Genomic DNA, 23,378 nt, shown 5'->3' with positions numbered 1-23,378 from the left:
AACTCGTAAAAAGAATCAGTGTTTCCATAGTTAAGTATATCGCTGCACCTCATAACTTAGATTTCGGCGGCGAAATTAGGTGAATCGCACCAGCGAAGGGCCAGCGCCGGCGGTAATATGCGCCGGTCACGCCGCTACACAGAGGGCTATCGAATCGAGGCTGAGCAAACAATAGGCCGCTTTGATGCGCTTCGCCTTACGTCAGTGCGCGATGGTCGATCGACCGATCGCCTTGCATCAAACCGCGCCGTGCTGCGATTAGCCGGCGTCAGGCTGCTGCTGCTTCTGTGCGTTTTTATCGCTTGCGTTTCCGCCCTACACCGCAACCTTATCGCGCTAAGCCGCCGATGTTTGCTGCTTGTTCGGGCGGCGTGGATGAGTGAAGAGCCATTGTACAAAGACAAATCGCGGAATTTACAGTCGCTTAGGTTACATTGAGTGCCGGTGCTTCGATAGGCGACAGTTTACGCTTGTTTTGCGTTGATTCAGTAAACATTTCAGCAGGTACATAAACGGTTTTAAGCGCGAAATTATACGCTGATTTTGCGATGGATTTGTGGCTTTTCTTGCATTGACAGACGTAGGTTTAAATAGCAGAAGCAGGCGTTTTCCGTAATTTTAACGACAGTTTTCGTACCGTTGCCTTATGGTTTAAAACGTTTCATAAATTCTCAGTATACATTAAGAAGTTGTTCATGATTATATTTACATTCGATGCACATTTGTCGCACGCCCAAAATCAAGTGCTCATGAAAAGCATCGGAACGTTTCCTTGTAAGACAGACAGCGCAGTAATATGGCTGAAGTCAAAGTAGATTTATATTCGCTACAAACTTCATAAAAAATAGGGGGGAGATTGAGAAAAGGGGTGGCAACTATTCATTTTAGTCGGGCGACATAACCAAGCTTTGAAGGCAAAGTAGAATTTCAACTACATTTCTCGCGCAATTCGAGCGACCCGTAATTTTCACAAAAATATTTTCCAGCGACGAAATGCGTCGAAGCGGTTAGCGACGAAAATGAATTGGACGTTTGCTATCGCCTTATCTCGGCTGTTGCTGATTTTGCTGACGACAATTGGGCCTGACTTGGGCCTGTCGTCCATCGTCCGAAGAAATGCAGTGATGGAAGTTGCCAACGGGAGAGTGGAATACGTGCGGAAGGATTTGCTCAGCTTTCTCGTGCGGCCCGGGCAAGTCTGCAAGGTCCAAGTGGAGGCCGAGCCTATGTACCAGAGGGTGGGAACCTGGACTCCCGAGGTACCAACGGTTTTTATTGTGTTACTCGCGATGTACGCCTAGTACTTGTGGTGTGCAAATTGCTTTCACTTCTTATGGGAAGTTTGGGCGAATTACCGATAATGTCTTGGTTCACCGAAACTATATTTTAACTTTTAAAAATCTAAGTAATATATTGAAACTCGTTGCTACGGTTTTCGTTGTGCTACACGTGATGCACGCTTCCATATTTCGGGTCTAATGGCAGGTTAGGGCAAATTTTATCGATAATGTCATACTACTGCGGCTACCGAAAGTTATATCTTCTCTTTGGCTCATGAACTTTTAAAAATCGCAGGTAAATTGAAGCAAGGTGGTTTCCTAGACGGTCGGAAATTTCATTGTGTTATTCATGTTTTATGGGAAGGTTAGGCAATTTACCGATAATGTAGTGTTACTGCGGTAAGTTTTATTTTCTCTTTAGCACATTAAATTGAACTCCAGTATAGCCTTTATACTACTTAAGTAAAATAAAGCAAAGTAGGTTCCTATACGGTCGTTGTTCTATTATCATAGAGTTGAAGTTTATTAAATCACGCTAGAGGTTGGATATCGCTGGGAAAATCTTTCCGAAAACCCCGAGGGATTGTTTGAATCGAAGATTGTTTTTCTGGGAAACCCACAATAGGAAGCAGATCTTGATTAAAAGTATCGAGTTGCCTAAATTCCAACGGCATTTAGGTTGAAAAAAAAAACGCTGTTTGAAAAACTGTCATGAAAACCGCCCAAATAATAGTTGAAAAAGTAAACTGACCTGATGACTTAACCCCAATCGCAATCACTTTATTTGTAAATTCAAGTCAATGACACTTGTCGCAGGTTTTCGATTGCGACTATCTGCCGAAATCGGTTCGCTACGAGCACAACGGATCTCCCTTTCTACGAGAAGACGTCATCAAAATGAACGCCTACGTCCTGCTTCCAAACGAGACTCTTCAGGTGTGTTGGAGTGAATTTCTTACATTTCATGTTACTTAGATCACAAGGTTACATTTAATCTAATTTCGGGTGTGTTTGGCCAAAAAATAGTCCTATATAAATGGTATGTAAATATACTACATTGTATAGTGAGTAACTATAAAGTCAACAGAAATCTCGATTTTCCGACCGAATTTTATCTCTTTAAATACCCAATTGTATAGCCAAAACGCTATGTTAAGGATACTCCAGCAACAGGTCATTTTAAAAGGTCGTTTTAATCGTCGATTCTATTTTGCAGGAAACCGTGTACTTCAGGATATCAATACTAAACTCGCGCTGCGATATCATTCAAATCAACAAGGTGAACTTAGAAGTACCGCCAACATCGAAGGTGAGCCACGCGTTATTTCCGCGTATTCACTCTTGAACTGTCACATTCGTTTGACATGCAGGTCATCGTGTGGGCCTATACGTTGGAAATATATTCCCATTAAACACTATGACAAGCTGCCCGATTGAAAACTGTAAACTTAAAAACACCATATATAAGGGCACTAATAGTTTGCAAAATGTTAGGATCCAAACGGCGTCGATCCACGTATGAAACACAATTAGGCAGGGGTGCCACCTTCAGAAGCCAAAGTTGGTACGCTCGAAAAACGGATTTTATGTGCAATGCGACTTAATCTACCACAAAAAGGCACGTTTTTTACTACCATGATAAGAACTAATTTTACAAAACTAAACGACCATGCTTTCCTGGTATTTTTAGGTCTGTTTAATATTTGAGTTCACCAATAGACTAAAAAATCGTTGTACAATTTAGTAACTTAACTTCTAGTTTTACAAAAGCAATAAATTACCGAGATGAAAAACAGTGAATGCAAATAAAATATAACTCACATCAAGCATACAATAATACACGCAAGTTGAGACAATTATCGGACTGTAGCGAAACGTCTCAAGGTAAAACTCCTAGATTAGGAAGTGCTTCACATGGGCGTCGAACTGCGTACGTTTAGCACCGAGTTCAAATCTTACAGGTTTCGAACCGCATCACGAAAGACGTGATGGAGTTCGACTACGACCGCAAGTTCGACACTTTGTGCGAAGTTCGTATCCTGCAACATACACTTCACGAGTTTCCGGCACATGGACAGCTGGTTGCGCCCGACAACTCATCCTCGCCGCGTGAACTTGACAGGTTGTTGTTTTTTAAGTTTAAGGTTTTATGACGTAACAAGACTCTGACGAAAAGTGGCACACAACCGAGTTGGACCTAGCGCGTTTTTCGCGTTGTTCTACAATGGGGGAAAAATACAACATCGAGCAATATAATTGTTTTAAGTGCAAGAATTATGAAAATAACTTAATTTTATAATAAAACATTAAGTGAAAACATTTAATAACAACCCAAGTCATTTGACCAATGACTTAAGTCTAAGTCAAGTCATTTAAAAATAGTGACTTAGGCCAAGTTATTGACTCAAGTTATTACACTGCCATTTGGAATAAGAGCAACGATATCAAATCGTGCCATAAAGAAAAAAACGCACTCCTTTTTCTGCAGAGACGCCGAGTACAGATTAATTTCCTCTGTTCGCCATCCGTGCGACGATTTCCTTCTTATGGGAATCCGCTATGAGCACCTGTCTCCACCCACACCTGACGTCGACTACATTCCCATCCACGTGATCGTGACCGACAGGTGAGAATTTGACGCGATTTTTGGCTGGCTTCCGATCAAATTTCTCGCGCACCTGTTTAGACGCGCCGCATTTTGTCAACAGTTTGCGTTTTTTTCGTGGCCGGACTTAGTCTGTGGTTTTCCGGAGTCTCTTGATGGCATTCAAACTTGGGTAGGACCGTTTTTTTTTTGAACGTTTTAAAAAGGGAACGTTTTCATTATGTTTGATAATAATTATTTAGCTTCAAAAATTATTTATATTTGGAAACTGATCCATTTAAGCAGGAAATCAATCGTTTCTACCTTTAATCTGTTTTTTTTTTTCGATAAGTTGTTGTTTTTAAAAGTTTCTTTGCGGCAATTAGTCTGTAAACAAGGTTTATTGCAACAACCGTCTCGCACAAGTAATACGCAAACGTATGATGTAGCTACCCAAGAAGCTGATCTTAAAGAATATTTTATTTAACATCAGCAGATAAATCACAATAACATCATATCCCAGTGAATTTTGCGCTCAAACCTCTCCCAAAATAATGAACATAAGACGGTTGTGCTTATTGGTTTACATTTCCTGGTAGTTCCTTGCTAGAAGCAACCAAGACCTTAGCTTAGCACCTTTTCATAATTGTTTTTATCAACAACCAATGCAATGTTGCATTTTTATAGAACATTTTAAATGTGTGTTATTAACATAAATGATAGGAGTGCGGGTTTAAAAATTTTTGTATCTTTTTTTCATCGTCGTAGACGTTCCGGGACAGTTCTGCAGCAGGAGAGACACTGGCTGCCAGTCCGAATCGCCGGCGCCTTTCCAAACCAGCCTCCCAAGGCGAGCTTCTCCAGCATGTACATCGTCGAGGTGAGCTTTACGAGACATTTTGGGCTTTACGAGACAATAGGAAATAAGTAGAAACGCCTTGGCTTTCTTTGATATGGCAAAATGTGTATCGTTTATAGTTAAGTGATGTGAAAGGCCGGATGAAAAAGATCAACACAAATAGTTTTATTTAAAGCCGTAAATAGAATTGATTTGTCAGCTAGTAAGAAAATGTACATAATATGTCATTATCATAGATACGATTAATAAACAATAAAAACATGTAAGGTTGGCTTTAAAATATTTTTTTTCAATGATCGTGTGAAAAGCAATCAAACAAAACACGAACCATTTTTTACCTATTTTCCTAACTGTCTGTGGTTGCAAATATTTTCTCTAACAAACAAGCCGTAACACCGCCGTCAAAGCGGAACAGAATATGTGCAAAAGTGTGTTATGGACAATGTGGCTCGGGGCAGCTTGATGGCCGCATTTTTTCCATTCTAGGATAATCTACTTGACGTGTTGACCACAAAACATACCATTTTATCAAGGCCGACTTGTTTTAAAGGATACGAGCAACTTAGGAGAGCAGTAGGTAGGGCCATGCCGTTCCAGTGATGTGGCAACACGTGGATATCGTCAAGTTGATTAGGTGTTGACCGCACAACACACGCCTCAATGAAAATTGAGTGTTTCAAGGGTAGACATAACCTAACAGCAGTAGAGAAGGCTTGGTGATTCTCTGATGTGGCAACAAACGGGTGTAGCGTTTCACTGAACTCCGCGCCCCTGATCTAATTATGGGGTAACAAGGGGCGCGACCCCTTCGCCCCCTAAACCACGAGCAAACGAATAACCCTCACTGGCCTTGCCTTGAATTTAGTTTTTTTTAACCGGTATCGTCCTGATTTTTTTTAACGAAGCGTTTGATAAATAGAGCGAAAAAATTATGACGGGAATACTATGAAATTATCTTAATTGAATAAAAGGACTTAGTAAATATTAAAGTTTATTGGGAGAAATTTAGACATTGTTGAACAATATATATATATATGGACATGAAAATGGAACAACTATCTGTAAAAACTTAAGTTTGCAAAATATGAATCCTTTAAAACTTTTCAGTCTTTTTATTTATTTAAATGAATGTGTATTGTGTATTCCTGTATAGTGTACAAAAGCGCCAGGTCATCTGCCATAATCGGGTATTTAAACTGGGAACAATGCTTGTTTTTGTCCCAACACTGGTCGCCGTCAATTAGGTTTTACCAGAAATGTCTGATCCTGTAATAGGCTACCCAGGTTATTTAAACTTGGAATAATGGAAATCACTGGTCGTTGTTTCTTCGTATAGGTTGACCAGTTCGTGCTGACCAACATCCTTCCGATGGCGGTTTCGGCAATGGACGGCGAAACGAGAAACGAGCAACTGATCTTCAACATCACTCGGCAACCAGAACAAGGCTTTATCGCTCATCTCAGCGACCACGGCAAGCCTATCGACTCGTTTTGGCAACATGTAAGTTCCTTCAGCAACTAAATTGGGATTTGACTATTTAAGCCTATGGCGTTTTCAGGCTGTGAAATGGAGATGGCGGTCGACATATTTCATTAAACAATGTTTTGGCTGATGCTTCGACCACCATTAGTGTGTTAGTGCTCATTGTTTCTACAAATTTTCAAATTTTTTATGGGGTTTTGCGTGAACACACCCCGCTAACAGAAATTATACGACCAAGTTATCCGCATTTGGGGTAATCGCAAGGGTCAGCCAAGCCGTAGTGCGATGGCAAGGCGCCTTGGGCCCACTACCTACGTGATTACGGTTAAAGTTCTACTAGTTCTCTAACTCTGGATTCGAGCTTGGCGTCTTGTGTGGTTGTTTTGTTTTTGTGTCTTTGTGGACCAGAACAAAATAAACCACCAAAAATCGTCAACAAATGCCAAAACACAAGAAAAAAAAACGATTGGTTCAAGTGCGAAGGCCTGTTTTACTAGAAACCACTAGTATAGGTCGTTTGTTTACATTTTATCTGCAATTTTGTCTGTGTTTATTTTGTCGCTTGAGCGAGATTGTAAATCGTCTCAGGAGCGGATGCACTCCGCATATAACAATTTTCCTAACGCGCAAACAAAAACAAACGATTTATCACGGTCTAAAGGTGACAGGTCTTAATGTTTCGAAGAAATTCGCACTGACGTAAAATGTAAATCTGTCAACACACTAAAGAATATCTCGAGAAAGCACTTTCGGGCCCAGACTATGTTTGTGTTGTTGTTGTGTTGATATTTCACCACGAGGTTTTAAGCACACTCTCCCGCGAGATTATAACCAAATCCCCGAGGGATTTTTGTCGCTTCGAAAATTGAACGTCAAGTGAGGTATTAGGGAGAAGGGATAATTTGTCGATTCCGACTGCGGTTTTAATCTCCAGAGCGTTTAAAATTGCTTTTTAAATACATTAGTGATTTCAGATACTTCTGAATAAAGCATGGTGTGTAAAAAGTCCGCTCCGAAAACTAGAATGGAAATATTTAGGCCATGCAAGGGTAGAATCAAAAGTTGATTGCCGGTCATAGCCTTACAAAGGTGATTATAATTATGCGAGCTCATCTAAGGGGTAATGGAATAAAAGAGGTGAAAACAACTCGTATTTTTAAATGGTAAACAGCACAAAACAAGATCCTTGGAGCTTTGTGGTGCATTATTAAATATCGAATATTACAATTTTTTGGATTCTTTTTAAATCTAGAAAATATAGACCGGTATTAAGACGGTGGTAAAACTGTGTTTAAAACAAATATACGTAAGTATGTAATTTCGGTGTTAAAGTTATCTGCCAGTTATTTTCGACTGACTTTGGTGATTTGAAGGGCCGCCGGCTTGAAACCATCTCTCAGGCCGGCGGTTTTCCTTTTGGCACACGGCCAAACCGCGCGCGTCTCGGAAGCCATTACATAATCCTAGCAGCAGAAAGTGATCGAGCGGCCGTAAAGCGGCGTTTTGTGTGTTTACCGACGAATCGGCGGGTAATGCGATTAGCCCAACTATGACAGAACGGCCGCTTGTGAACACAGCCGTCAAGCCTAGCCTGTCATTCCTTGGAGCAATTGAGTAGGCCACACAGCCTCAGTACGACTGTTTCCCGCGGCTATCGGTTTTTACTAGTCGTGACGTCACGAGAAACGGGTCAGTCCCGTTCGTGCGTCAGCCTAAACGCAAAAAGGCCAGCGTTTTGAGCCCTCTTAAAGAAATGGTGGCGCCAAATTTATGAAGAGTTTCTCAAAACGTTGTTGGCCGACCCGCTCCCCAAAGTGAACTGTGGAATTCGTTGCCTGGGTTATTTATTTAGTATAGGACACTTTTGAACAAGTTTAAAACGCTATATTTTTATTTTAAGAAAATTTAAGTTGGCCCTAGTTGGTTGTACTTTTTTAAACTTTGAAGGGCGTTGTTAAGTTCTAGTTTTAAGCTGACATACACTAATAACAATAAAAAACATAAATAGCCGTTATTATTAAAAATAAAATATAAAAGCGAAATAAGTTTTGGCCATTTTATTTTCACCAGTTACATCAAGAGGTTCAGCTTAGGATTCACCTAAATTTGGCCTATGAAGTGGGTTTATGAGATAATATCTGTCAAGATTTCAAGCCTGGTTATATGAAAGCCTTTCACGGTCTGACTCAAATTGGAGAACTTTCGCGTTAAAATGTCTGTGAAACAAACCGGTACAACCGGCAATTGTGTGAGTGCAAAACTAACGTTACATGAATTTTTCGCAGAACGTCAATGAACTTCAGATTGCCTATCAACCCCCCAACACTTCATTTACCGAGAGAAGGACTTTCACAATGGAGCTGGTCGCCTACGACGCGTACTTTATGGAGAGTCGGCCTATAAGGGTGAGTTGATCAACAAAATAGACACGTTAAGATAGATAAAAACTTTCCATAGTTAAACACTGTTCTGTGACCCTCTGTGATGGAATATGCACACAACACACATAAATAAAAACAGAAAAATAGCTAAACGGCGTTCTTAGTTTGAAATAAATTTAATATTATTTGTTTCAGTAAACCTTTGACATTTCTACGGTGCATCTAAAAATCTTCCTATAAACTGGTTTAGTATTATCTACAGAACTCATAACATGTCTATGTACAAGAATAAACTTAGAGGGCTAATAAGTCAATACAGCCACCGTCGTGTAAATCTCCGCTAAATTAACGAGGAAGAGCTAATTTACAATGGTAGCCTAATGGTGATATTGTGTATATTCTTTTAGCTTTTTAGAGTGTCTTAGCACAACCGGCAAACAATCATTTCCAAATTGTTCATGATATAAATTTTTAAATGAAAATAAACATCATGAACATGAAAACAGCTAAAAACTGCAAAAAGTTTTAAAGCGATATCGGCAACAGTAATGACTTCGCTCGCGGTCCAAACCATTCAGTAAGAACGCCGAAACATAAACACATTCCTTACCTCTGACCGTTCAGCGAGACAGACAAACAGTCGTTCGGCGAACTATATCGCGCAACCGTGAAAAAATAAACCAGCACCTAGAGACGCAGTTCACGCGTCTACGGAGGCTCTTTGAACCGACAAATTACTACTGTTTACCCGCAGGTTCTACTCTCGATTCGAGTGGCTCACACCAACGCACCCAGGGTCTCTTGGAACATGGGCCTTACTATGCTCGAGGGGCAGAGCAGAGCAATCACACGCAACTGCCTGCAAGTGGTGGACAAGGACAACTTGCACCGGGTGAGTGCCTTTCAAACCTGGGTAAATGGCCTTTATTGAGACCCTTGGTCGACATTTTAGCATTTTTTTACAGCACATGAACTCTAAAGGCTGTCGCAGTCATCAACGCCTTTTTTCAAATACTGTAATCGACATGTTTCTTTATTTAACAAATGAGTGCTTTTAAAGTGTTGTCATCCTTTTGACTAAAAACGGTTGTTGACTTCATCACTTGTATGTAGGGCTGAAAAAGACATTTGGGGTTTAATGCCTGGAACCGTGGGGCTAGTTTATATTATTTTCTCGAAGAAAAAATATTACTTACTAATTGACACCATATATGCCTTATGACAGCTTACAAAACCAGGCGAATACAAAAAGCTCCGATGAAATTTAATATGACAATACATGCTTTTTTATTACTATGCCTTGTTTGCCAAAATAAATAACTGTTGACTAGAATACTGCATCTTTGTGGACGACAAATCTTTGGTATAGAGAACCACTCTTCTTGCTAATTGTGAACAAAGCGATTCTAGTCCCACCATAACAACGTTTTAAATCTTTATCCATTCGTTCTGTCGTCGCATGATGTTTAGGCTTGTGTGACGTTTTGAAGTGTTGATGTGCGACACTTGGCAGCCTACCAGTGGCAACTTTTTTGAAAAGTTAACTTGTTTTGAGTTATTGCTGTATGTCTAAACAACCAGTTAAAATGTCGCCTTGAGCGCTTCCTATAGTTTTCTTCCCGATTTGGTTTCCGGACACTGATTTGAATCTAATAATTCAAAAAATGGCGACACTTTCGTGTTTCGTTATCGCACCCCAACAACATATCTGTACACTTTATTTTTTTAGCACGTACTATCCTACTTTTTAACCACTTATAGTGTTTTTATGTTTTCTTGGTCAGGCGTCTTCTTTCGTTTCTTTTAGTTTGCAGGAGACGTTAATAGCGAGGACAGGTATTTTAACCATATACACTGTATGTATATTATACAGTATGCACCCATAACCAAGCTAACACAGATAGTTCAAAATGTTTTCTAACCAGACACGCGGCGGTACAGTATAAAATTTCAACCCAAAAATTCTGCAACACAAATTAAAAAATATGTGCACAAACCTGTTGCGACACTTTGGACTCGGTTAACTATCTGCCAAAATGTTTGGATTTTTATAGTATTTATACTATTGTTCAATCTACGCAGATTCAGATTTATTTACAAAAAAGTCACACTTTTGATTCACGCAAAATAGACTCAGGAAATCCGCACTAAACACATAACTAATAGCAGACGAATAATATCGCTAATATCAAAGCGTATACAGAGTGAGTATAATTTCAAACGTTTCGAATATTTCTTTATTAAACAGAATACGGTTATGCAAATTTCTTGCGAATAAGTTTTCGTCCACTTATTTAAACACGCGCTCAATTCACACAGGTTCGTTTCACGCTGTCCGGCGGCCTTCAGCACGGCCGACTCTACCTAAACGAGCGACCTGGCTTCACCTTCTCGTGGCGTGACGTCGAAAACGGGGCGGTGACGTATCGTCATGACGACACAGACACGCGGAAGGACTTTGTCAGTTTTCGAGTCACCGATCTCCGACACAGGTGAAATTTGCACTGGTTTACATGTAAACCGAAAGCCATTGCAGACTCACCGAATCTGTCGATCAATGATGCAAGCAAGGCAGGCTAGAAAAACAACTAGCTTGCAGTGAGGTTCTAACTCACGACCCCCAGCCATACCGGGACCGTCGCTCTACCAACTGAGTTACTAGCCAACTGACTAATGATACGTAATACGTAATCGTTCGCCCAAACGCGGCTTCAGAAGAGCTAGATCACAGTTGTTAACGCACATATGTGTGTGTATGTTTCATTGAGTATAGTTTAAGTGTACTTAGATTGTATACGGTTCGGGTTACCTCAAGCGGGAGTCAAACTACGGGCCCCCGGAAAACAGATGCCCGTATAGTACAGTAAGCCATAATGGGCATACCTTAATTGACGAACAACTTTGTTGGCATAATTACGAACATAAATTAATACCAGAAGAAGGAAAAAACGCACAATTTTTGCGACATTGGCTAACTTGTTTGTGTAACTCAACAGGTTGGATATCACACCAAGCGTTTTCCGAACAATTACGACATTGCTGTGTTTAACACAAGCTCGTGGTTAAAAGAGCCATTTTTTATATTTTACTCTTCGTGGAAACACTGGGAGAGGTAGCCTCGCGCTCAAGCGCAACAACCTGCCCAAGGTCCTAATTCAACAAGATAGAGCATTCAACACAAAATATAACATCTTTCTCTCGCATTTCGAACGCACGTTGGCCAAAAAACACTTGTAACCATTCTATGTTGTAGTCACGCCAAAATTGTCTTTATTAACGTCTTTTCCACACCTATATTTTAGCACCCGCTTCAAGATCCCGATCAGCATTTTGCCCAAGGACGACGCACCGCCCTTTCTCATCAACAACATCGTGTTCCAAGTGCAGGAGGGACAGGTAACTAATATGCTGAAGAGATTGTTGCGCGAATACTAAGATTCAGGATACAAAACGTTTGCAAAAAAATTGTCACGATACGGAAGTCAAGGTATCCTGAGTGGCTTGCCTAGTCGTCTTTTTTAAGGGCGGTTTATTTTGCATACGGCTCCAAGGTAACTTACAACAGACTTATGTCCTTATTTGTTAACAGGGAGGTACTACGTAACTCACAATATAACAAACTTATCTTTGTAAACTAGCGCAGCCTAAAGCAAATCCCTCAATATAAATGTTTTTTTCGCTACCAGTCAAGCCATAATGTAATTACGCTGAACAGCTTAGGATAGCAAAAAACCTGACTATTATCGCAGAAGATAGAAAAGAGGATGCCCGTTGCATCTGTTCTGCGTTATGAACACTATTCGCTACAACACCGAAAGACAGAGTTAACAAGAAACTGTATTTCAACGATTGTGCTTACCTTAAACTTGTTCCTCCCAGGTAATCGTGATCCACAGGTTCATGCTTGAGGCCTCAGACGCCGACTCCGCAGCCGACTACATCCGATTCAACATAACCGTGCCTCCGCGAGCTGGAGAGGTTCAGAAGAAGCGCTCTTGGGATAGGGGTGGCTGGTCGGTGAACACCTTTCAACAGAAGGATCTCTACAATGTAAACAGCGGTTCATGGTTTTATTTGTTTAAAAACTTAGTTGCCCTTGTTTTCCCTTAATCTTGAATGGTCAGATTATTCTTTTATTAACTAACTTATATGGTAACCTTCTCAAGTTAACTTTTCGCAAGTTTGAGATTGAGAGTTCAGATCTCAATTTCGCCGTTTTGGGCTGCTTAAATTTTTTGTCGCATTAAATCCTTTACCTATAGGCTTTTACTTAGGTTAGTTGTTAAATTAGTTTCAGAGAGTTTGGCTAAATACAGTAACACTGACTTATTATCATAAAAAAACTTTTTGTTTTTAAACATATAGTATTATTTCAACACAGTCTGTTGAATAATACAAAAATCAGGCACAATATGTTCTTATAAGTTAACATAAAAAGTTTTCACCAACAAACATAACTTTCATGAAGAAAGGAAACCTTATACAAAGCACTTCTTAATCTAATAGTTTCATAGGCTACTAAAGCTTCCACATAAAAAATCATTTTCTTAACTGTTCTGACTTTATCCAAAGGGCCTCATCCATTACAAACACCTTGGGGGCGAATTATTCGAAGATTCTTTCGAGTTTGTCCTATCTGACAGTTGTAGACCGACTCCAAATGTGTCCCCCATTAACAGAGTTACGATAAAAATCACGCCAATAGACGACTTGCCGCCACAGCCTGGAACTGGAAATTCATTGTAAGTTTAGGTTAATATTTTAAGTGTTTTATTACTGTTATTATTATTATCAATACTGATTTAGATACTTTGTGCTGCATACACAACATCTCAAGGCTATAATTTAAATACAAGTGTTGTATTGAATTAACGCAACGTCTTGACTGAGTGCACTTAAGTCACAGTTTTTGAAGGACTTGACTTGGATTAAGTATTTTGGTTAAAATGATTTGGCTTGACTTATTTTGGACAAATAACTTGAGTTGGACTTAAGTCATTGTGTCAAATGACTTGGGTTAAAATTAAGAGCTTTTATTTAACATTTTGTTATAAAAATGAGTTATTTATCTCGAATGTTGCACGTAAAACGATCAGATTGCTTCAGATTGTTTCATAATATTTTAGTTGACTTACTGCTCCTAATCGGTAGAGTTTACCAATTTTGAAGGTTTATGATTTTATTTTGATATTGGTGATTTGAGTTAGAGATGACTTTCTCTAATAATGATTTAACTTGGGCAACTGATGACTTTAAATGGGACTTGACTTGTTTTTTTCTTTAAAACTTAACTTGGATTTTTTTTCTTTAATACTTGACTTGGATAAGGTATTTCACAAATGACTGGACTAGAACTTAAGTCTTTTCAAAATGACTTGTTTGCAATACTGTCAAATTTCCCAATAAGTTCTAACATTAAACAAAAAATACGTTTATCTTTAATTTTAATTAATCTTTGGTAACTGGGAAAAAAATTATTTGTAACAACTATTTTCTAATACAATTTCATAGGGTACTTACAGTGAATGAAACCGATGTAATCCACATCACAAGCAAGGAACTGAATTTCACAGATGTGGAAAAGAAGGGCTCTGATGTAACCTACACTGTAACCATGCAATGCACCAGGATCGGGTTTGATGCTTTCCATGATGATGCGGGAAAGCTGATAAACACAGATGACATGATTATGTTAATGAAAGACCCCAATGTTCAACCCACCAGGTGATGAAAATATTAAAACAAGTTTTTGAATCCAACATTAAAAAGTTATATAAGCTATTTAAACATAATATATCCACATCAGTTTAGTAATTATAACTCTTCTGGCCAGGGCTTGGGAGCCGTTGATTTAAGGGCCAAGCATTTTCGCTGGAGCTAGAGCCGCACCTTTTATTTTGTTTGTGAAGCAGGAGTCATTTTTATTATTTGAAGCAAGAACTGAGGCAATTTTTAATGTTTTTGTGGAGCCAGAGATGGATCCCTAGCGATTAAAAATTTCGAGAGCTGAAACTACTGAATTTTTATCTGCTCTAGGTTACGAAAAAATTTAAATTGCTCAAACAAAACTACTAAACAGTTTAGTGAGACGAATGTAACTTAATTTAGCCTGTGCTAAAGTAACTTAAAAAAATACCACCGAGCATGAAGCTAAAGCCATTGGATATGTGTTTGGTGGCTACAAAACCGGAGCTGGAGACATTGCGTAAGTCGTTAATGGCTCCAGAGTCTGAGGCAATGGTGTTTAACTTTGGCTGTCCAGGCCGTCTTATGGCCAAAAAAACTTAAGTTATCTTTGTGTTCAGGGCGTTTACACAAAGAGGAATAAACCACCTGAAAGTTGCATACATGCCGCCAATGGAAGACATTGGCTTGCATCCGGTCGACATCGAGTTTGTAGTTTCTGCCAGTGATGTTGGAGGAAAGGCTGAAAACGGAATTCGATTCTCTATCACGATATTACCAGTTGATAACCAGGTTAAATAATCCCTGAAAACGTTTTTGTTAAACCATTTCAAACTGCAATTTCGCCTTGGTATATAAAAAAGTACCTATTAAAAATCAATGTGCAATACATTATGATACATTGATGCTGCAAATATGTAAAAAGTAACAAGTCATATTTAACAGTCGGCTTTAAGTGTCATGATACTGTATTTGTAATATGGTAGATTTGATAAAGGGGCATACATATTTAAAAATAAATAAACATTTCAGACGCCAAGAATCCAAATTACACCACTCAACCTCAATGAAGGCGGAACTTCTATTATTTCAAATGCTATGATACAAGTTGATGACGATGATACTCCTACACATGGACTTACACTTGTTATGTCCAAAGCACCAAGACATGGCTTTGTGAAAAACAATAATAATATTCTTAAAAATGGAGATACCTTTACAATGAATGATATTAAGTTATTAAGGTTGGTTTAAGCCTATTTTAAGGCTAAATGCTATACCGTCAGTAAGCAAATTTTATCGTACTAATAATAATAATAAGCACTATTGGTATCAAAGAACAAACTTTATATGTGTTGTTAAGTGTAAAATGCCATGTTTATAGTGCTTCATTTATATTGTAATATCTGTAACCAATTTTGTTGCAGAGTTGCATACACTCATGACAACTCAGAAAATCATGTGGACAGCTTTGAGTTAACTGTTACAGATGGACGTCAAAATGCATCAATCACTATGCCTGTTCGACTGCAACCAATTGACGATGAAAGACCATCATTGTTAGGTTTAGACTTTTTCAACTGTAACAAACGGTAAATGGTACACAAATGTCCATTATTAATTAAAAAAATATTGTTATTGCAGATAGTAACGGTCCACTGACACTACATGAAGGTGGAAGTGTGGTATTTACACCTGGATTTCTCTCAGCAACAGATACTGATACTCAGGACGATAATCTTATATTTGAAGTGTTAACACCTCCAAACAATGGTTATATCACAATTAATGGACAGGTTGAAAATAATTTATCTTGAATATTCATAAGCAAGCTAAGTAGGTTAATAAATCAACAGCGTTTTAAGAAAGCTGTTTTAAAATGTACTAGTATCGTCATCAGTTAGATTTGTTGAATAAATTGGCTTAATTATAATATTCATATTACAGAGCTGTGCAAAGTGTAACCAAAATCTATTCATTTTTTTGTTGCAAATTGTAGGTTTGACCAAGTTTGTTAACAGTGGTTAATTTGTTTAGACAGTTGCCACTTTCATGCAACATGAAGTTTTATCAGGTAAAGTAAGGTATACTCACAATGGACATGAAATTGGAATAGATCCAATAACAGATGAAGTAGTCATCATGGTTTCTGATAGAAGAGGTGATTTAATAAAGTATAATTTTCTCTTTTTTCTGTAGAAAAATTTATTATTATTTTTTCTGTCTAAAACTTTAAATTATTTTTATTATGTGTTAAGGACAACCTGCAGCCTTTGATGAGGTTTTAGATACGGCAACACTACATTTTGTGATTCTTCCTGTTAACTCAAGACCACCACGCATAGCCCTTGGCCGTCAAGTGTTTAGATGTAATGAATCTGGAAGTCAAAGTTTCAGTGGACACTTTCTTATGGCTGAAGATGTTGATTCACCATTAGAGAATTTGAGTAAGATTACTTTACTAAACTAAATCACCTTTTTAAATGTTCTTCAATTTTACTGACTTAACCCAATAATACAAATCCGTAAACAAACTTTTTGACAATTTTCAGCTTTCGTCATTACTTCAAGCCCAAGATTTGGATTTATAGAAGATGTTACTCCAAGGCCTGGGTTTGAAAAAGTCATTGGAAAACCGACGGACAAATTTAATTACACACAACTAATGTCAGGTCATATCCAGTATGTACAGTCTGTGCACAGAGGCATAGAACCAACTTCAGATCGATTTTCAGTTTGTGTTACTGATGGAGAATACCGCTCAGCAGAGGTAACAACAACACATTTGTTTATTTTTTGACCTTCTATTAAATTGCCTAGTATAATTAAAACTAATATAGAATAATTTTACAATATTTTTACCTTTTTTGTGAAAATTTATATAGGTACCTTTTCTAATCTCTATTATTCCACAAAACGATGAAGAACCAATATTTAGCTTTGAAAATGTCTCATGCAGTGAAGGTGAAATGGCTCCACTAATTTTGTCAATAGAGGATTTAGATGTCCCACATGATCATGTAATCGGTTTGTTAACCCATAGCATTGCTTTACGAACAGAAGGATTTAAATAAAAACTCACCTTTCTGTAGGTGATGATTACAATTAGTCACCCACCAGTCCATGGAATGGTAACGGATGAAATGCAGATAATGGAGAGGTCTAGAAGATCTTCTGAGACAGGGTGAGATATACTTGTATTACAAAGTACACCCATTTATTTGCCAACAACTTTTATTATGGAAATTTTATAAATAAAATATAAAGATGTTACACATTCTAAACAATCACAATTTTTCTTTTTTGTGATAAACATGATTCTGTTAATAGCAGAGTTGGATTAATTGTAATTGATGTAACAAATGACAGTTTTAATTTAATTCAGGTATATTCATTCTGTGTAATTCAAATTATAATTTGCTAAAATTTTGGCTCAAGTGATATTGAGAAAATTGAAGTTTCAATAATGTTCCACATTGTTTATTTTCTTTGGGAAGCGATGAGACATAAACTGTTTCCATATTTCAGCTGCAATAAAAAAACTTAGTTTAATTGTAATTCTATTTGACATTTAATGGAGTAATTGTAATTGCATTGAACTGAATTAATGGTATTGATCCAACTCTGGTTGATAGTATAATGATTTTAAGTTAACATTTATTCTTATGAGATAAACTTAACTTAGCTTTCAAATTCACCCTGCTGGGCATCACATGGAACCGATTGACGAATTTTCAATGGATCAATTAGTTCGCAGCAAAGTTCTTCCAGCATATATGCATGATGGAAGTGAGAATGAACATGACCAATTTTTGATTAAAATATCCGATGGAAAGCATACTATGAAGAAAATGATGGTAGATACCTATCACCATGTATGTGTGTTTGTGTTTATTATGCAATTAAAGTTTTATTCGTCTTTTCTGTAGATGGTAGATGTTACAACAGTAAATGATGAACGTCCCATTGTACAAAGAAATATGCCACTTACAATTGAACTTGGGGAAACCAAGGTAAAAAAACAGTTGTAGCATTAATAAAACCTGAATGAAGTAGTATACTATTAGCCTTATCAAAAAAACTGCTCCAATATGGAGAAACAATTTAGGGGATAACTAAGTTTATGTTTTTCTTTTAGGTTCTAAGCGGGAAATATCTTCACACAGTGGATGGTGATAGCAAGCCTGTTAATCTTGTTTATGAACTACATTCAACACCAAGAAGAGGAAGCTTGCAAATTAAAAGTATAAATATTTTTTACAAATTATTTTATTGTTATTTTAGATGGGCTACATTTTAAAATATATTCTGTTAATAGCAAGCACACCAGAATGGAGAAAGATGAACTATGCGGACACATTTTCAGAACTCGATGTTGAACTGAACAAGATCAGATACAAACACGAAAGCGTACTTGGATCAAAATCAAAAGTAGAAACAAATAAATTATATGTAGAAAAGAAACCAAAATATATTTAACAATAAGTAAAGCAAGGGTATTGTTTTATTTATACTAGGATTCATTTCGCTTTTCAGTCACTGATGGGGAATTTACAACATCAAGAATGAACTTTCAAATACAGATTCAACACACAAAGAAAAGTGCAGTGCATGTTATTACCAATCCAATACATGTCAACGAAAGCCAAAAGGTAGGTGACTGTACAACTATCTTTGGTTTAGTTAAATGTAGAAATGGTCCATTTAAAAAGTCTATGAACGTCAATATGATCTATTAAATATTTTTTGTATGAAACAGGTGTTTATTACAACGCACAACCTAGTTGCAAGGGATGACTCAAACCAACCTGATGAAATTACATTTGAAGTGATACGTCCACCATTGTTTGGTCAAGTTGAATACGTAAATTTCCCTGATGTTCCAATAGAAATGTTTTCACAAATGGATTTACTAGCAAGAAATGTAAGATGCTTGTTAATTGTAGCAGTGTCTATCAAAGATTTTCGATTCATGATAACGCCTTTATTTTTATCCAGATTGTGTACATTCATAAAAGTAAAGTGGATTCGCCAGTTGACTCATTTCGGATTTTGGCAAGTAATGGTTTGAAAACTCGTGAAGCAGATCTGAATATTTTCATAACATCAATCGATTCGGATTATCCAAGAGTGGTAATAAATGGAGGAAAGGCTCCTGATGAGTCATCACAGAATTCTGCTAACCTAATGCTATATAGAGATTCAACCGTTGTGATAGGACCAAGTGTAATTACCATTGCTGATGATGATACCCCAAAATGTTAGCGTTTTTTAAAATACATTATTGCTGTTTTTTAAGTGAACCTAATGATTGTCTATTTATGCAGCAAACATAAAATTGATTATCACAGAATTTCCACAGCATGGTTTGCTAAGGTTGGGGGAAATCCAATTAAATGAGGAAAACAAAGAGGTTTTTCAAAATGACATCGAAAATCTACAGTTTTCGTATCAACACAATGGCGACAAAGCTTTAATTGATAGGTTTACCTTTAAAGCCTCTGATAGCATTCATAATGGATACACAATAAATGGTAAAGAAATCAGTAATTTACAAGTAACATACCCTAAGTAAAGTAAACTATTTTAAAATTGCAGACAAAAATATTCAAACAGCCACTTCATTTTACATAAAAATTGAAAATATTGACAATACACCACCAACTCTAATCCTTAATGAGGAGGCAAATACAATTCAAGCTTTAGGTAATTGGTATAGTCGACTATTGTGTATGTCATGTTTGTTAGCGCAATATAATCCTTATAAATGTTTAGGCAAAGGAAAGTTGTATGCTATTCACATTGACAGTCACATCCTAAAGGCAGAAGATGCTGGCACATCATTGTCAACAGATTTAACTTTTATTGTGACAAACTTGCCAACCTATGGTCACTTAAAACTGGCAAGTTAAATTTTGTTGCCCCTAATTTTATGGATATATAATCTAGTTATTTTTTTTCTAGATTGGAAATAGTGATTCAATAGCCAGGTTTACCCAAAGTGACTTGGATAAACGTGCTGTCACCTACATTATATCATCTAAACTAGAAGTTACAAATGATAGCTTTTCTTTTTATATTGAAGATGCTTGGGGAAACATTTCACCTAACAACAGGTGAATTTTAAATGAATTTTATTTATTCATTAAATATCCGTTTATTGAGAAATGTGTTTCCTTTAGATTTGCAATGTCTTGGTCGAGATTGAAGATGAGTAAAAAAAAACTAAAGATATGCGAAAATAAAGGACCTGTATCAATTGGCTTGGAACGATATGGCAATACCAAAGTTTCATCTTTCATATCTGTAACTGTGAAGCAATCCACTGCAAAGATGACATCTGATTTTACCTTGAAATCTGCTTTGCAGGTGCAATTTGATCCAAGTTAGTAAAAATGTTAGTTCAAAGTTTTACCACTTTAAATACCGTTATCAAATCATATATTTTAGTGGATAAAAAGCAAAGTTGGACGTTCTCGCCAGTTCAAGATGGTATTGAGGAAAGAAAGGAGAAATTTAGAATCATTTTAAATACACCAGTTAATGTTGTTTTACACCCTCGGAAGCGAAGCTGTAAAATTATTTTGCTTGATACATCGCACAGAAAATGCACCAAAGTCAAAAAACAAAGTAAAGTTTAAAACAATAAAATGAAAAAATGCTGTTAAAAATTACACACATAATAAACCACATTTTGTAGAGTCCAAAAGAAAAAGGAATAACAAAGATCGCAAAAAATCTAGGTCAAGGAAAAGAAACAACCAGTTACTTCCAGTTAAAGATGACCCATCTGTCACAATACAAGGTATTGTACAATTGGCACAAATGCTATGTGTTTATTTGCCTAGAATTTTATCATACTGCTTTATTAGGAAAACCAAATCTAGTACGCTATGGCAAGTTGGGGCTAGGAGCTACAGTGAAACCATCAACATATTTCAGCAATGGAAGTATAAGAATCTGGACTGTATGTGAACATTTTTTCTGATAACATATTTCAACCAATAATTTAATCAATCACAAATTTACTTTTAATATTTTAAAGTACCATGGACTTCTTCCAGTTACAATAGATGAGACTGAAGAACACTCAATCAATCTACCACAGGCAAAGCCTATAAGATGTAAGCATTTCAAAGCAAATAATATTGAAACATTTTGTTTAACGTTAATATTTAATAGTTCCAATAAACCAACCTTCAACAAGCAACAGCAAACCAAACACGTTGAATGATGACCCTTCAATAATAAGTCACAATTTATTGGTAAGCCAAAAAAGTTAAACGATCTTTTATTTAAATAATTCAACTATGTTATTTTAGTACAAAGGAAATTTAAATGTTGAAAATTCAAATGCATCTGCAAGAATTGTAGTGAGTGGTCAAAGTTCAATACAGAGTACACTATCACCAAAGGTAGATCAACTGAAAAATAAAAATGCAATGACATGACACCAAGTGTTTTCTTGCTAAGAATTGAAAAAAATATTTGAAAAAAATAAAATTACTTTAAGAATAAGACTTTGGTCAGTATACTGTTTAAATATTTTATAAAATTACAAAGCTAGGGCAATACATAATAAATAAAACACCTTCAGATGGCAGAAAACCTAATTAGTTACTTTTAAATCAAATATGTTAAAGTGATCCTATATTTTCAGGTGGGCAGGCCAAAAGTAATTCCAAAAAGATGTTCACTTGAGACAAAAGGACAATTGTATTACGACTCAGAAAAACCTTCACTGTTCAAATGCAATGGAGCACTTTGGCTACCATGGAAACCACGGCGGCATACTCAAAATTCACAACCGAAAGAAACCTGTACAAAAGGTTGGAAAAAGCATGACAGCTGGTTAGTGCATATTGTTTATATTTTCTTTACACTAAAAACTACAGAACTTTATATATCTTTATAAGTCCATTTATGGAATGAAGCATACATCCATTTTTTAACAATGTTTCTTACAGCTTTATTAGCAGCAGTTTTTTTTTACTATATATGGAATATTACATATTATAAAGCATTTTAGAACTACTGGTTATGCCTAGATAATGTACAACCAGGGGCAGATAGGGTACACAATATAGACATTTGTACAATTGCCAAAAGCACCTTAACTTTGACAAGATTGGTCCCTTATTTGAATATTTTAGGTGCTACTATGTTGGAGTTTCAGCAGAAGGAGCAAGAATGACTTGGAACTCAGCACAGCGTCAATGCAGAGAAAATTACTCTGCAAACTTAGTTTCAATAGTGAGCAGAAAACAGCTTAATTGGCTTTGGAAATTGACCAAAAAGAAGCCATTTTTAATTGGTAAGTAACAGCCTGATAACAAACAATCGCAAAGAAAAATACAATACTTTTCTGATGTTGACAACAAAAAGTCTAACTAACTGCAAACTTTTTTAGGCCTAAATAGAAAATTAGACCAAGATTCGTGGGAATGGGCAAATGGAGAAATGCTGAGATTTTCCAACTGGAAACAAAACTACCCGAGAGATCGTCGTTTCGGTGGAATGGATTGTGCCATTGTCCATTCACGAAAGAGATGGATAGACATTTCATGTTCAGGACAAGTGAAAAGAACAAAATACATTTGCATGAAGCACCAGTAACTCCATCAGCATTTATTTAACATACCTACCTCTTAGGTTTAGTTTCTAGATTCATTGAAGTGCTTTTATACTTGAATTATCAACTGCAACCTGTCGCAGTGGCAATTTTTTCCATACTTTTTATTACCTAATTTGTTTTGTACTTGCTTCTGAATGTACAGTATTTTTTTAACTTGCAACATTTTTTTAAAGTTTGTTTTGAATAAACTTGAGTGGCTTGCATTTTATTTTTCACATATTTAAAAAATAGAAACAGAAACAACCACAAACATAGCTCTGTGAAAGAAGTAGAAAAACAAAACAATAAAAGGGTAAAAAAAACTAGAAAAAAGTAAGTTTTGTTTGCCCATCTCTGCTGCCTGGAACCTTTTTAAAAGTCAAAAGCTTTTTTCTGTTGTTTGGAGTCATTGAAACACTACTGGATCTGCGTTGAAACTTTGCTTGCTCATAACGGTTGTAGTTGGAAAATGATGATTTTGTATGATCTTAA

General features: G+C 36.8%; 1 protein-coding gene across 1 annotated transcript; it reads left to right on the top strand.

Moving 5' to 3' along the window:
• Positions 1 to 966: 966 nt before the first annotated feature.
• LOC146163446 (FRAS1-related extracellular matrix protein 1-like) lies at positions 967 to 23,104 on the top strand. Its single transcript, XM_083383217.1, has 44 exons — positions 967 to 1,259; positions 2,097 to 2,216; positions 2,497 to 2,589; positions 3,242 to 3,402; positions 3,769 to 3,906; positions 4,633 to 4,744; positions 6,060 to 6,224; positions 8,492 to 8,611; positions 9,342 to 9,479; positions 10,907 to 11,079; positions 11,890 to 11,983; positions 12,467 to 12,637; positions 13,160 to 13,329; positions 14,099 to 14,311; positions 14,893 to 15,064; positions 15,305 to 15,516; positions 15,700 to 15,836; positions 15,917 to 16,068; positions 16,310 to 16,433; positions 16,531 to 16,719; positions 16,825 to 17,042; positions 17,158 to 17,292; positions 17,365 to 17,456; positions 17,958 to 18,129; positions 18,202 to 18,285; positions 18,411 to 18,516; positions 18,591 to 18,703; positions 18,790 to 18,924; positions 19,032 to 19,196; positions 19,271 to 19,532; positions 19,600 to 19,806; positions 19,871 to 19,978; positions 20,048 to 20,175; positions 20,237 to 20,388; positions 20,455 to 20,657; positions 20,723 to 20,902; positions 20,973 to 21,077; positions 21,145 to 21,239; positions 21,318 to 21,396; positions 21,455 to 21,537; positions 21,595 to 21,687; positions 21,933 to 22,123; positions 22,426 to 22,586; positions 22,683 to 23,104. The coding sequence occupies exons 1-44, from the start codon at positions 1,020 to 1,022 to the stop codon at positions 22,886 to 22,888; spliced, it is 6,567 nt and encodes a 2,188-aa protein (XP_083239343.1). The 5' UTR covers positions 967 to 1,019; the 3' UTR covers positions 22,889 to 23,104.
• The last annotated feature ends 274 nt before the right edge of the window (positions 23,105 to 23,378 follow it).

Source organism: Ascidiella aspersa, chromosome 2 (genome assembly GCF_963924565.1).
Source record: "Ascidiella aspersa chromosome 2, kaAscAspe10.2, whole genome shotgun sequence".
Classification (NCBI taxonomy): Eukaryota; Metazoa; Chordata; class Ascidiacea; order Phlebobranchia; family Ascidiidae; genus Ascidiella; species Ascidiella aspersa.
The sequence above is the reverse complement of the archived record's forward strand: the minus strand, read 5'-3'. Positions and strand labels throughout refer to the sequence as shown.